This window comes from Pipistrellus hanaki (assembly GCF_964339955.1).
Source record: "Pipistrellus hanaki genome assembly, chromosome: 3".
Classification (NCBI taxonomy): Eukaryota; Metazoa; Chordata; class Mammalia; order Chiroptera; family Vespertilionidae; genus Pipistrellus; species Pipistrellus hanaki.
The window spans coordinates 130,979,719-130,995,362 of NC_140505.1; the positions used below are offsets into that span (position 1 = coordinate 130,979,719).

The window sequence follows — 15,644 nt, forward strand, 5'->3', positions numbered from 1 at the left end:
TTCCTTGTTTCATGTCCTTAAAATATATAACCTCCACCATCACAGCAGCAAGAGAGGAGAGACCCAGCGGCTTCATTCCACCTTAGGCCCAGAAGTGACACGCATTACTTAGTCTCAAAATAGACTGTCCAGAACAAGTCACAGGATTCAATTAACGGCAAGAGGCCATTTCATTCCGTAGGCCAGGAAGAAGGCTAGCCTGGATCTTGGAAGGCTCTAGTAATGTTGACCAGACATTTGTTGAGCTTTTACTACATGACAGGCATTGCACCCCATTAGACATAGTAACCTAATTTACACTCACATGATCCTTTCAGACACCTACTCTCTACATCATCTTTTTCTATAAGAGGAAACTGAAGCACAGAGGAATTAACTCACTTCACTCAACAAATGAGGAGCAATGTCATAATGAAATTATGTAGCCTGATTCCAGAGCCTTTGAACTTAATCACTGGGCTAGTTTTTCTCATATTCAATTAATCCTCAAAGTTTATGAAGGAATAATTTTGTGCTAGACCTGTGTTAATTATATAGGAAAAATATGAAATAATTTGTGACAAAATGCTAACTATGTACTTATGAGTAGTAAAATCAGAGGTGATTTTTCTTTTCTTTTCTTGTGCTCTTCTGGATTGTCTGATTTTCATTTAAAGAATCTCACATAATTTGGTAACCATTAAAAACAATTTCTATTTGAAAAATGAATAGCTGGGAATTTGGTTTAGGTACCTCATGAATTAGTCCAAGGATTAAGGATACAGGGATAATTACTTATCAAACCCTGGTAAAAATATTATTTATTGGCTGGTTAGAGATTCAGAATTCACCTTTTAGGTAGCCTGGGGGAAATCTAAATTTTCCGTATTGAACGTTTATGATGGGAGATAGAAGGATAAATGTTCTTTGTAAAAATTCATATGTTTTCAAAGCTTGGTGCAATTTCTGAAGTCACCAAGAGGACAACTTTCTTATTGATATCTTTGAGGGTAAAGCACATGGCCTACAGGGTTAAGTATTATCTGTGAAGTTTTGTTCCTTACCTGATCTCATAAATTCTATATTTCTCTTCACATTCAATTAAAATCAGATTTAAAGCCCAAATTCAAATTAAATTCCAAACTGAAGCCACTGATGAAATGCCTCAACTTTTCCATCACTCTCCCATGTCTCTCCTCTACCTTATGTAACCTCAGTTATTAGTAACATCTTATATTCTTCATAAATCACAGACAGAAACTTAGGATGTTAGAAATGAAACACAATTCATTAGATCCAACTCCTCTTTTTTAAGATGATGTAGTTGAGATGTAAAGCAAAGGTAAAGGCTTTGCTCAAAATTCCATATCATGTCAATAACAGATCTAAGTCCAGAATTTGAGACTTCTTCCTCTTAGGCCAAAGGTCTTACCTTATATTATTTATTTGGATTGTAATATGTTTTTCTTTAATTCGGATGTTTTTGGAGCAAAACATCATATCTTTTATTTTTTTGTAATTTGAAAATATACATTTAGCAGATCTAAGTAAGAGGCACAGCAACAAGAAACATTAGCTACAAAAGGGAAGATAATAAGGAAACAATAAATTGGTAATATCTGTCTAGATTTCAGTGTTGAAAAGGATTCAGAGACTACATGTAAACTGAGGAGGAAAGAATATCATGGCTGACTGGTGACATATGCCATGGGCTCAGGAGAAAATGTGATACATATGTCAGATATGTAAGTTTTTCTCTGTCCAATAATCAGTCCTTTTCAACCATATGAATCCCCTGGGAAGGGTGTACATGGAGAAGATAAGGAGAATATGGATAATATGGATACCTTCCCATTAACCAGGACAGAAGAATCAACCCTAGCTACTAACGTGATGACATATGCTTCTGCCAGTTTTCTCATTAGCTTCTTCGTAACCCCTAAATCTGTAGACATGTAGTAAGTGCTCAATAAGGACTTACTAATTGGTTGAAATTTAAATATAAATATTTTCACAACAGAACTGTCCCATCTGTCTTTGGTAACCCCAAGATAATTCCAGTAGTTGGCACTTGTCAGGGGCTTTAAAATTCCCAGTGGAATAAAAATATCACCTTAAGAGGGTGAACCTTGTCGATACAAAATTCCATCTGACATAAAATGGAAAATATTGTAATTTGATGACCGTAATACACAAGCATAATGTTCTCTATATTCTTTCTTTTTTGTTTGTTTTGTTTTGTTTTTGTTTTTGTTTTTTGTTTTGCAGAAGGCAAAAGTTTATTGACATAATACAGTATAATTGTCCCCCAGAATGCAGTACCTAATTAAACACAAGACACTAATTAAACACAAAACTATGCTGGGATGGTTGCTGTTGGGATTGTGTTGTTGTTTCTGAAGAGGTGAAAAGCAGAGTGCATGTAGATACATGGAAAGGGAAAACACAAAAATCTTAATTCTGGTTAAATTTTGAGTAACTTTTTTTTTTCTTCAATATTTTCTAAATTCTCAAATATGTACTACATTTTAATTGTGTTTTTTTTTTAAAAAAGGTGCTATTTTAGCCCTGGCTGGGTAGCTCTGTTGGTTGGAGCGTAGTCCTGTACATTTAATGTTCTCTATATTCTTTAAATCACCTCTCAGAGTTGCCCAGATGGCATGAAAGAAAAAGGGGGATTCAGAAAATCATCCTTTAACATATGGGATTTTATGAGTCAAATTGCGGGGGAAACCTGACTCCCCGTGGACTTCCATTTTGTATGTCATTCTTCCTCCGTAGGCTCAGCTTTAATGATGTCAGGAGTTGCGGAAGTCAGAATAGCGTGGGGGCATGGATCCAACATTGACTCATATACTCTGTGGAAGAAATCGACACCAAAGTCTGGATGAGATGATTTGGTTGTGAGTGCTAGGGATATGACTGCTGATCACAGAGGAAAAAGGGCAACCAAGGTGTAAGTTTTGCCTTACGACTACCTACTCACTTAAGGATAGCATGAGATATGACTGAGAAATCTTGCTGACGCTGAATGTATAACCATAGCCAGTTTTCAGAAAGAAAGTCTAGCTGAAAAGAAGAAAGAAAGTTTTCAGTCCCTTTGTTTTACGGATATGGTCACACTTGGGTTCTTGGTGGGTTTGCAAAACTTTGAAAGAATACCTTGGTGATGAATTATTCTGCAGCCTCAGTGTTGGCTGAACCAACAAAGTGTGAAACCTCTAGTTTGCATGTGCAACTTAAGGTGCTTTACAGTCAAAAAAGAGAGAGAAATATCTTTGGTAAAGTTCATAAGACAGGAAAAGATCATAAAAGTATGTACTACTGTAGTAACAATATGCTAAACCAAAGAATCCTGTGTTAAAAGATGCAAATCTAATATATTAAGATTCACTTCTAGCCTAGGATGCAAGACCAGTTATGTAGTTTGCAGGAACCAGTGCAAAATGAAAATGGGGGCCCCTTGTTAAAAACCTGTTAGGACTTTTAGGAAGGTAACAGCAGTGCACTAAACCAAATGTGGGCTATTGTAACCAAGTGGGGTCCTGATAGATGGTGCAGGTTTTAGTCCATGAATTTGGGCCTGCTGGGATTTCTAATTTTAAACCTCTTATTTGCAGTCTTACTATTTTTTTTAAAGGAATTAAAGAATAACTTTTATCTCACAAATTCTACAGAAAAAAATTCAGAAACCAAAGTCTGGTAGGATATAATGATTTGAATTTACATCTAACACAGTTTTAGGCACATACAATAACCTTAATGGGTATTGATTGATTGGGGGACAGGTGGATTAGGGAAAAAGTCATGGTTCCACACTCAGCTCTGCATTTTCCCGTTGAATGAATTTTAACACAGCACTCTTTTTCTGGGTCTTGATTTACAAATCTAACAAGTGAGGGAATAGGCCATAGATCATCTCTATAATTTCATAATTCTGTGTTATGCTTCACATAATTCTGTGTCATGCCATCAGTGTTAATAGAGCTTGGATGTTAGCCATGTAGTTGCTAATCCTAGACAGCAGGCCATATTGTAAACATATTTCTAATGTATCTGTAATTTTAAATAGGCACTTTCAATTTACAAAGGCCCAGACAATTTGTAATTCCCACTTGCATATCTCACTATTCTGAACTCCTCGCCCCCAATACCATATTCCAGTGAATGAATCAAGAGAATAATTATAACTCCTTTCCATAAAGATGGGAATATTTCTTCCAGGAACATGGAGTTTGGGCAATGGTTTTCTGGAAGATATTGAATGCTTGCAGTGTATCTCAAGGGTTTGATAAGGTTTTCTTGTTACTGTGTTACCTGTAAGCACACTCCTTGGGTCATGTTTTGCCTTGAGGACCACTACACTAGAGCTTTGTGGGCAGCAGTGGACTTTTCACATTTTCCAATGGCGTAACATGAGGCTTTGATTGTGCAGATATGTTTTGATCTTGGTTTATTCTTTGAGCAGATAATCCCTCGAAGAGTTTTCAGGTGGCTTCCAATAAAATATACAGGGAATTGTCCTAAGAAGCAGGATTTGGCTAAAGACATAGCGTCATGTTTCCAAAATAATCGTATATTCTACTTATTTAAAAACTAGTTTTCTTTTCTTTTTCTTTTTTTTTTTTAAATATATTTTATTGATTTTGTACAGAGAGGAAGGGAGAGAGATAGAGAGTTAGAAACATCGATGAGAGAGAGTCATCGATCAGCTGCCTCCTGCACACCCCCTACTGGGGATATGCCCGCAACCAAGGCACATGCCCTTGACCGGAATCCAACCCAGGTCCCTTCAGTCCCTAAGCCGATGCTCTATCCATTGAGCCAAACCGGTTTCGGCTAAAAACTAGTTTTCTACAGGTGAGGTCTGATAACATTGGGATTAGGATGTGAGGGGAAATAACTCAAAGTAGATCCTAAATTAAGTATTCAAATTCATGTTTATTCAGTGATGTCTGTGGACAAATCTCTAGACTAAAATGTTTTTAGAGAAGAAAAGTGTTGTAATTTAATGAACAAAATAAATTGATGACCAAAATAGATCCAGAGACATAGAAGCATGGAACAGACTATGAAATTTCAGAGGGAAGGCAGGGGAGGGTGGGTGGGAAGAAATGAAACAAAGAACTTATATACCTATATGCATAACCCATGGGCATAGACAATAGACTGTTGAAGGCCCAGGGCGGGTGGTAGAGGTGGGCTAGAAGGGTTCAATAAGGGTATAAAGGGGAGTTATGTAATACTTTCAACATATTTTCTTTTCTTTTTAAAAGAGAAAAAAGAAAATGTAAAAGCAATGAGACAACTTTTGATTTTAAGGAATTTAACAAAGGAGATAATACATGAATAACTATATGAAATTGAGGGATCAGGATTCTAAGAAGAATATGAACCAAGTGCTACGCTAGTGTACTTAATTTTAAAAAGGATAATTTGGGGAGAACTCATGCAAATAATGCTTTTTAGTCCGGGATTGAGTGCATGGGCACCACCCTCAGGGGCACAGATGAAGGGAATGAGAGCTCAAGAGCAAAGGAATAGGATAAGCGAAAGTTCAGTGCATGTTTATGGGAATGTCTAGTTATACCACCATGCTCAAATAATAATATATAACTTTTACTGAGTGCTCACTACATGCCAGGCAAAATTCTTAGCACTTTATATGTATTGTGTGATTTAATTTTCAACTGAGGCATAGAAGGAGATACTAATATTAGGCTTATTTGAGAGTCACAGATGCTCAAAATCACATAGCTAGATAATAGTGGAACCAGGATTCAAGTCTGCATCCACAAACATGATATGTTAGTGCATACAGTGCAGGTTGAAATGCAAGATGGGTTGGAACCAAAGCGTGACAGGCCTTCTGTGACATCCACACTGGTTTTAGTTCATAAATAAATTACTAAAAAAGGAGAAAGAATCCTATTTTTTGCATTTGGAAGGAAAAGAAATATAAAAGTAAAAAAAAAAAAAAAACTTCTCTTGGTTATTTGGGACTATTGATCATAGAGCTATACTGTTTAACACAGTAGCCTCTAGCCATACTGACTTGAGCATTTGAAATCTGACTAGTCTAAATTGAGATTTGCTGTAGGTATATAATGTGTACCATATTTCTAGGATTTAGTATGACAAAAAGAATTTTAAATATTTTGTTAATGTTATATATTTATATATAAATAGAGAGGGAGAGGGAGAGAGAGAGAGAAAGAGAGAGAGAGAGAGAGAGAGAGAGAGAGAGAGAGAGAGAGAGAGAGAGAGAGAGAGAGAAATATTTTGAATATATTGGTTTAAATACAATATATTTAAAAATTATTTTTGCCTGTTTCTTTTTACCTTTATTAATGGGGCTACTAAAAAAATTAAGTGTATCTATTTGGCTTACATGGGATTTTTATTGGGCATTATTGGTCCAGAGCAATTTAAAATTATACTAACTAACTCTGATGAAGGATTTCCTCACCACATTGGTCTTTTAACCACATTCTTTCCTTGCTTTTTGGCTACTTGCAAGAAAAAATGTAAAAAAGCACCCCGTTTGTAAAGGTTTGAGAACCCCTAGAATTTCCTTTTCACTTGCTCCCAACCACAAACAAATTATCAATGTGCTCTGTCAACACATTGGAGCCAACTTTTTACAAGGGCAAAAGGAGTGCAAAAAATTTTCTAATCCCCGAATGGTGTGAAGTAAAAGTGCTTTCAGAGAATCCCACAAGAATGGCATGGTGGGCATAACGGGTCTGTCTCATTGTCAGAAGTCCCAAGGAGTTGAAAGGAAACTCTAAGTACAATACCAAAATGCCACAAAACCATAGTTATTAATACAAACTAGCATCTCCGTCTATCTGTCACCATCTCTTCTTAAAAAAAAACTTGTGAAAATACGTAATCCCGACGAGACTCCAACTAGGTATAAATACCAGCAGCAAAAGGAGATGCAGTACATTCTTCTGAGCGTCTACAGCTTGGCTGTTAGAAGAGAAAGATCAGCTCAGTCCTTTGGACCTGATCAACTCAATTCCGGAGCTACCGATTTCAACGACTTCGGCCCAACTCTCTTCAGAACGATGAAATACACAAGTTACATCTTAGCTTTACAGCTTTGCGTGATCTTTTCTAGCTGCTACGGCCAGTCCACAATTTTCAACGAAACAGAAAAACTGAAGAGATATTTTGTAAGTATGACCTTTTAATAATACTTGTTTGTGGTTGAAATGACTGAACACTGACTTGGAATGTATCTATGATAGGCTGTCATTTCTAGTCCACAGTCATCTTGAAAAGACCTGGTGGTATTTAGACTGTTGACTGGATGAGTTTTAATTCAATGATCTGTGTTTTGCTTTATCCCTCTACTCAAATTTTTTATAGAAGGGGGCATTCATGAATCTTTCAAAAGATGGGTAAAATATGGGTATAAAACAGGTTGATAATTTTGTGGTAAGAATCTATGCAGTTGTAATGTCAAGTAGCATATAACATATTGAAAAAAAAAAGACTGGCTATTAATTTTTGATTTCTCAGACTACCATGATGGTGATAGTAAAGGGTCAAGATTAGCATTAAAATGATAACCTGAAATAATTAATCAATTAAAGAAGGTGAGGTTCTTAAAGCTTTGGCTTTAAAAAAATCATTTATAGGTGCTTTTCTCCAAAAAGTGATCTAAAAAATCTACTACCCCATTTATGAATTACCCTTGAATTCAGTTCCTTGCTGAGATTCTCTAGGAATTATAAATAACTAAATATTTTTGTTTTGTTATGTGGCTTTCTCTTAAAATTATACTTATGGTTACTTTAGTGTGTTTGCCTTTTAAATATTTTATTTGTACAAAATTTAGTTATTATAATTATAGCTATTGTACTTACATTTAAGCTTTCACAGGTGATGCTATTCTCACAACATCAAACCTCTCTCTCACACCTAGAACTATTTTTTAAAGTTGAAGTAACATCCGATAGGACACAGGAGATGTTGTAAAGATTTGTACCATAGGGGGGCAGTATTTTATAGTGGGTTGCTGATTTCCTTACTAGGCTTGAAAACAAAACAACAGAAAACCCCCACTATGGTTATTTGAGAAAACTGAAGTATCATCTGTCTTGTTGAGTTCATTTGTGACACTGCAATTTAAGGATTATATGAAAGTTAAAATGGCATGATAGTCTTTGGCAATATCCAACATAACAGCTTTTGGGGGTACTTGTTAGAAATAAACCAAGGATTGAAAAGAAAATCATTGAGTATTGTCAGCATTTTAGGGCAATTTATGGAGTAATTGTAAACCAATTGTCCCCCCTTGTTTTTCCAGAATGCAACGAGTCCAGATGTGGCGAATGGTGGACTTCTTTTCTTAGACATTTTAACGAATTGGAAAGGGGTAAGCTGAATATTTCCATTTGACTGATTTTCCTGTTGCTTATTTTCCAGTGGATAAATTCTTATCAATCTCTCTTTGTGCTCTTTCTCCCAAGGAGAGTGACATAAAAATAATTCAGAGCCAAATTGTCTCCTTCTACTTCAAACTCTTTGAAAACATTGAAGATAACAATACCATTCAAAATAGCCTGAACATTATCAAGGAAGAGCTGCGTGTTAAAGTCTTCAACAGCAGCAACAGCAAAATGGAAGACTTCAAGAAGCTAATTCAAATTCCAGTGAGTTGATCTTAATTCTTTCCTTGATTTCATTGCAAAGGCTCTTGGAAAAGTATCAGGATGGGCAATCTTAAGTGAACTCTCAACCGGTTTCCTCTTTTACTCAATTGCTAATATATTTAAGGCATGTTATGCTATTAAGTGACTAGTCTTGCAGCCTAGAATTCTCAGGAATGTGACAAGGTAGCCACAGAGTTTTCAGCATTAGAAAAAAAAAAAAACATAGTGGCAGAGCCAAGGTGAAAGTAAATGGTCCTTATTTTATTAAACATGAATTTACCTAAATGTTGTTATTGGCTTATCTGAGGAAATAGTTCAATGTGCTGGAATAGAAGGCAGAATACAGGGAAATTTGCTGCAATTCCAATTTTAGATGTTTATATAGCAGTACTTGCTTATTACCATATAAAAATGATTTATTTTTAATCCCTTTATGGAAATGATGGAAATGACATAATTTGGGGGAAATTAAAAATTACAGTGTTCATTTGTCGTGGACTTGCTATTTAAAAAGTACTAGACCTACTTCAGTGGTTCTCAAACTTTGGTGGGTACCAGCATCCCCTGCAGAGCTTAGTGACCAAGCAATGGCCTTGGCCCTCTTCCTGCACCGGGACCTCGGAGTTCTTCATTAGGTCTCCAGGTTATTCTGCTAGACACCAAAGGGGAGAACCACTAACCTACTGTAACTTATTTGATACAGCAAAGACTAAAGTATAAGGTAGTAGAATTTGTAGAGAACCTAGGAGTTATCTAAAACATGGGTTGAGAAAGGTTAAGTGACTGGTTCTAAATTATTGCTCAAAAATAATTCAAACCAAAATGTCTGTCATTCCACTTCAGGGGCTTTTCACTATTTAATTTTGAGAGTTCTGGAGCAGTACACTTAAGGTTAAAATGTGTGTCCCACCCTATTACAGCATAACTAGCAATTTAATTATTATATTTACTACTGGAAAAAATCACTGTTATATATTAAGATAAAAATCATCTTTTTAAAGGAATACTTTCATTTTCACGAACTATACCATCAACAGTAGAATATTCTGATAGCTTGTATGCCTGAAATTAATACTGTTGTATCCTTTTCAATAGGTAAATGATCAGAAGGTCCAGCGCAAAGCCATAAGTGAACTCTTCAATGTGATCACTGAGCTGTCAAAATCTAACACAAAGATGCGGAAAAGGCGTCAGAATCTGTTTCGTGGCTGGAAAGCATAGAAATAATGGTCATTCTGCCTGCAATATTTGAATTTTTAAATCTAAATTTATTTATTAATATTTAATATTTTACATTATTTATATGGGGAATCTATTTTAAACTCAGGATCAAATTATTTATAATAGCAATTTTTATCTAATGAAAATGAATATCTATTAATATATGTATTATTTATAATTTCTGTAATCTATGACTATTTCACTTGACCCTTCTTTTCTGATGAGGCAAAACTATGTGATTTATAAGGCTTTATCTCAGGGACCAAGTAGGCAGCGGACTGAAGCCAGACCCTGTGGGTTTGGGTTGTGCATTTATTTCACTTGCTGATATAATGAACACTTATAAATGAAATGATGTCATACAGTTCCTGTCTATTTGAAATCATATCTGCATTCTGAGCCACTGCTTTAATGGCATGTCACACAACACTTGGATGTGTAGGTCATATGACTTGTCCCCTGATAAAAAACATAGTATCTCATCTCATGTCATGCTTGGTGCTTCTGAATATCACTGATAATTGTGACTGTATTCAAATGCAAAATATTTTATTTTTTCATTTATCAATATTTAATATATATGAATAAAACATAATTTTATAACTATTTATGTTGTTTCAGACATTTTCTAAGGAGGTCTTTGGTAAATGCACTATGTACTAATGAATTAGTAGGAGGAAAGTCATTTTAAGCTGTGGAAATCTTAGAGTTAGATTAAGCTCCATTAAATATGGTGCTTCTACTGGCAATTTGTTTGCTTCCACTGCTCCATTTGGCAGCTGTTTATCTTTCCAAAATATAGATTTAACTATGTCACCATTTATCTCAGAGCAGCTGCTTTAGAAAGTAGTCCACATTGTTTAGCTTGGCACACAAAGATTTATTTGTACCTTCTCCCTCAACTTCCCATTACATCCTTCATCTTGGTACCCTCCTCCCCCATCTCCTCTGTCCACCTTGGACAAACATCTCTGGGTATGAATAGTGATTGTGAGCTTTAGGGAGAGAGGCCTGGGTTATAATCTTGGTTCTTCCATTACCAAGTAATGTTGTTACTATCATTAGCTGGATAATATTAGTAATAGGAAGAGAGCAAAGGGGAAGCCAGACGTTATAAGCATGGTCATCTGGGCAGCTTCACCAGGAAGATCCAACTTAACACTCTCCAGGGACCCACTAGTCCATTCCCTGCAGATCACTGGGGGAAGGGATTGAACAAAGAGGGAGATGGGCACATGCACAGTGAAGTCGGGAAGGTGCTTGCCTGCCAGTACAACCTGGGAAAAAGGTAATTAGCTAAGAGGTGAAGCACTGCCAGCACATGAAATCTTAGAAGGTTATAATCCCCCAAAAGTTCCCTTGCTTGTGTCCCTTGTTCCCTTCACTCTCTTGTTCATTCACCTGGATGCTGGTGCGTTCTCTCTCCATAGCCATGTGTCCTTAAGCAGCACGTGGCCCATAGCCATGTGAACCCCACATGCAATGGACTGCAGCTGGGAATCAGATAAGCTAATCAGGTGCTGAACTGGAGTGTGCCTTAATATGGAACAGAAACTCTGGACACTGTCTTTTGCCTTGAGCCTGCTGAAGACAAGATTGGACTTGTCCATGGCAGGATGGATATAGATGAGTCTTTGGAAGAGAACCCCCTTAATTTTACAGCATCAATAAAGCTTTCCATGAAAAACCATTATCCAGTGGAGGCTTCAGGAATTTTTTTTCTCCATGGCACCCCAAGGAATCCACTTACATTGATAAAAATGTGACTTTTAATGAATTACTTATATTCTCAAAGCTCTAGTTTTCTCATCTGATAAAGAAGAATAATTGTGCATTCCCCATAATATTGTAGCACACAGAAAGTTCATCATTGTTAGTAGGTTGGAAGGTGGATTATATGAATTCTGATGTTGGTTGGTGGGTAAATGTGGTGGTAAATTTTTTTACTGGTTGTTTAAAATTTTCTCAGTGAAATAGGAAGCTGAGAGAGAGGTTCAAGAAGGAAGTGATGGAGGCTTGGAAAAAAGCAGAAGAATGGACAGATCAGAGGAGCAGAATGTGTATTGCCAGGCAGCATTAAAGGCAGTCATGAAGTTAAGAGACACCAGTTGGTGTCGTGAGTGTTTGTCTCTATCTATGTAAGACTATAGAGATAGGGAGTTATGTTTAGCAGACTTTAATTTGTCCAAGCAAGTAGGACAGAGGGAGAGATGACAAGAAATCATGTGGAGATTTAAAGGTGTACTCATAACAGTTAGTGAATTGGTGATGAACTCTAAGCTGGTGAAGGAGGAGAGAGTATGTCAAGGTTGCTGAAGAAGTGTTTGGATAAAAGGCTATTTGTGTCACCTCCAGGTTCAAAAGATGAAATAGAGAAAACCAGCCACCCTTTGAAGGGGAAGTAGAGAAAGCAGACCTTAGGGGAGAATTAGTTTATCTTTTGAGTATGAGAAAGTTGAAGTGTGCTGGATTTGGTTAGTACTGGATGGTGAATTCCAGAAGACCCAGTGAGTAGGGTTAAAAGAGAAGGTCATAAAAGGGAATGTCCATAGGAACATGTTGCGAATCTGGAACTCCTTATGATCACTGACATAAAAATATTGGCTGTAAAGAGATTAGTTCTGCTGGTTTGGGGTATATCGTGGTGTCAAGATTGTGAGAACAGAGAGGGTTAGGTGTCTGGGGATTCCTTCTCAACTATTTCCCTTAATCCTTCCACAATAGTAGGGTTGTGTGAAGTATTTCATGTTAAAGGGTAAGTTTAGTTCTTGACAATCATCAGTGGTCATTGTTTTGATTATTGGGTAGGTAAGTAACAGCGGGTGAGACTTGATTCCAAAAGTATTGAATCTTTGATCAGGCAAGATTGAAAAGAAAGTGAGCTGATCTTAGCACAGCTGCAACTGATTTGAGCTATGATTGGTGTCTCCATAGAGAGACACCAATGTTAGAATCGAAGACTGATTAAGGCAGATTTTAAGATATCTACAGATAGAGGGCTACTGTAACATAATGTTTTCTGAAACATAGAGTCAGACCATACCTTTGTGAAGGGATTGAAAATTCCTCCTGCCATTTGTTTTAAGAAGTCATTAATCTTGAAATGGAAAATGAAGTCCCAGGCTTTGTTCTATAGCTACACAAAGCATCAAGCTTTCTGAGGCTGGTGTTTGGTATAGGCTTTGAGACATGGAAAGCTATTGACTATAGTGGGCAATGTGATGGAAACTTGGAATGAGACAAGGAGAATATTTAAGAGAACTTGAGTTGGCTTGTGCAGTAGTTATAAATTATTTATATTGTAAATCCCATCCATTATGTACACACCTAATTTTCAAAGAGTTGTGAGGCTAAGGTAAGTGATGGCTGCTTTAGACTAAGGGACCCAGAGGATAACAAATTTCCTCTCTTAATAGTAAGGACAGTTATCTCCTTAGGTCCATGGCAACAGGGGCAGCAGCCAGGGCAAGCAGTGAAGGGATCTTCTTGTATAATGTCCCACCTTTGGTGACACTAAGAAATATCTGATACACCCTTATGGCAGGGTGATTTTGGCAATTAGGCTAGTGAACTTGAGCAATAACAATGAATTTTTCTCTTTTTTTTCTCTTCACTTTTCCCACCCCATCCCATCCTGAATAATATAATCAAAGCAACTTGTCACATCAGTATAAAGTAGGCACTCATAGTTGCCCACTATGGGGAGTCATAATCTAAGCAAGTTTAGAAGAGCATATATGAGGGGGGAAAATCTTTTGTGGAAGGTGTCAGAGCCTGAGCAGCATGAAGAGATTGCCCAAGAAGGAATGAGGGAATATATTAGTTTTCTAAAGCTTCCATAATAAATGGTCACAAAGTTAGTTGCTTAAAACAACACATTTGTTATCTTAGAGTTTTGGAAGCGAGAAGACCAAAATTAGTCCCAGTGGGTAAAATCAAAGCACCCTCAGGACTGCATTCCTTCTGGCGACGTTAGAGGAGAATTTGTTTCTTTTACTTTTTTCGTCTTCTGGAGGAAGCCTGCATTCCTCAGCTAGTGGCTTCCTCTTCCTCCTTCAAAGCAGTAGCATAGCATCTTCCAATCTCTGTATTATTCTGACATTTCTGCTTCTCTCTGATAAGGACCCTTGTGTTTACTTTGAGACCACTTGAATAAATCAGGTTAATGTCCCCATCTCAAGACTGTAAACTTAACCATATCTGAAAAGTCTCTTTTACCATAGAAATTATCATTTGCAGATTCTGGTAATTAGAATGTGGACGTCTTGTGGGAGGCCATTACTTAGCCAACTACTTAGCCTGACATGGATAGTCAGAACTGCAGTGGAGTAAGGAGGTTGTCTATGTAGAATGATGGCCTGGAGTGGAGTGTAAGAGTCCACACAAGATGAGAGAACATCCTTGTAGTGGGTAGCCCAGCATGGGGAGACAGAGTAAAGCAGGAATGGCATATACACAGGGGAAGTGTATTAGTATAGATGGGAGCTTGGCTGCTTACAGGGGAATTAAGTAAGTAAATATATTAAAGGTATGATATTAAAGATGATATATAAAACAATATAACTCAATCTGAAGAGACAAAGAAAACATCAGAACCAGACTCAGAAATGACACAGATGTTGAAATTACCAGGCAGGAATTTTAAAGAAACTATAAATAATATGTTAAGAGTGGAAAAAGTTAATACGTTAGTAGAAAAGATAGACATCATGAAAAAACAGATGGGTAATGTCAGCAAAGAGATGGAAATTCTAAGAAAGAATAAAAAGAAAATGCTATAAATAAAAAAATAAAAACAGTAACAGAAAGGAAGAATGCTTTTGATGGCATCATCAGTAGACTTGGCACAGCTCAAGAAATAATTCAGTGAGCTTGGAGATAAGTAAATAGGAACTTACCAAACTAAAATTCAAAGAGAAAAAAAAATGGGTATGAGTGGGGAAACACAACTCCAGAATACAACACCCTGAAACTGGGGAATGATTTAAAAAATAAGTAATAAAACTGCTGATTTCAAGAAAACAAAGCAGAATATATTCCCATAAAAGTATGCCTAGAAATATCATATTCACACTGCAGAAAAATAAAGACAAAGAGAAAATCTTGGAAGATCCAAACATTAAATAAAACAGCTTACTTATGAAAATATAAAAATAAGAATAACAGCAGCCTTCTTGTCAGAAACCATGTGCCATTTATTTCTTATTGCTATATATAGTAATAAATTATCACAAACTTCCTTGCTCAAAGCAACATAAATTTTTATTTTATAGTTCTGATAGCTAAAGTCTAACATCATTCTCAGTGGGCTGAAATCAAGGTGTTAGCAGGGCTGGGCTTACTCTGCAGGGTCTAGGAGAAAATCTATTCCCTTGTCCTCTTTAACCTTCTAGAGGCTTCCTGCATTTTTTGGCTCAAGGACCCTCTCCTTTATCTTCAAAGCCCAAAATATTGGCCAGAGTCCTCCTCATGCAGCCACCTATTTAGTTCTCTTTCCCCTGCCTCCCTTTTCTACTCATAAAAACCCTTGTGATTGTGGGTGAGGGTGCATGAGGGTATGCTATCTAATAAAGAGGGAACATGCTAATTGACCATCACACCCTCACAAAGATGGCGGCACCCACAGCCAATAAGGAGGGGATATGCTAATTGACTGTCACACCCTCAAAGATGGTGGTGCCCAGTTCCCTCAGCCCCGCCGGGATGGTGGGCATGCGGCAACGACCGGGCCCTCCCCCACGCAGGTCTGGTTGCTCCAAGCGCCTGCCTCCAGAGTCC

The 15,644-nt window shown here is 36.9% G+C and overlaps 1 protein-coding gene across 1 annotated transcript; it reads left to right on the forward strand.

Annotated features, from left to right (window-relative positions):
• The first annotated feature begins 6,950 nt into the window (after positions 1 to 6,950).
• IFNG (interferon gamma) lies at positions 6,951 to 10,320 on the forward strand. Its single transcript, XM_084879720.1, has 4 exons — positions 6,951 to 7,160; positions 8,300 to 8,368; positions 8,463 to 8,645; positions 9,741 to 10,320. Exons 1-4 carry the CDS (start codon positions 7,053 to 7,055, stop codon positions 9,864 to 9,866), a joined length of 486 nt encoding a protein of 161 aa, XP_084735846.1. The 5' UTR covers positions 6,951 to 7,052; the 3' UTR covers positions 9,867 to 10,320.
• The last annotated feature ends 5,324 nt before the right edge of the window (positions 10,321 to 15,644 follow it).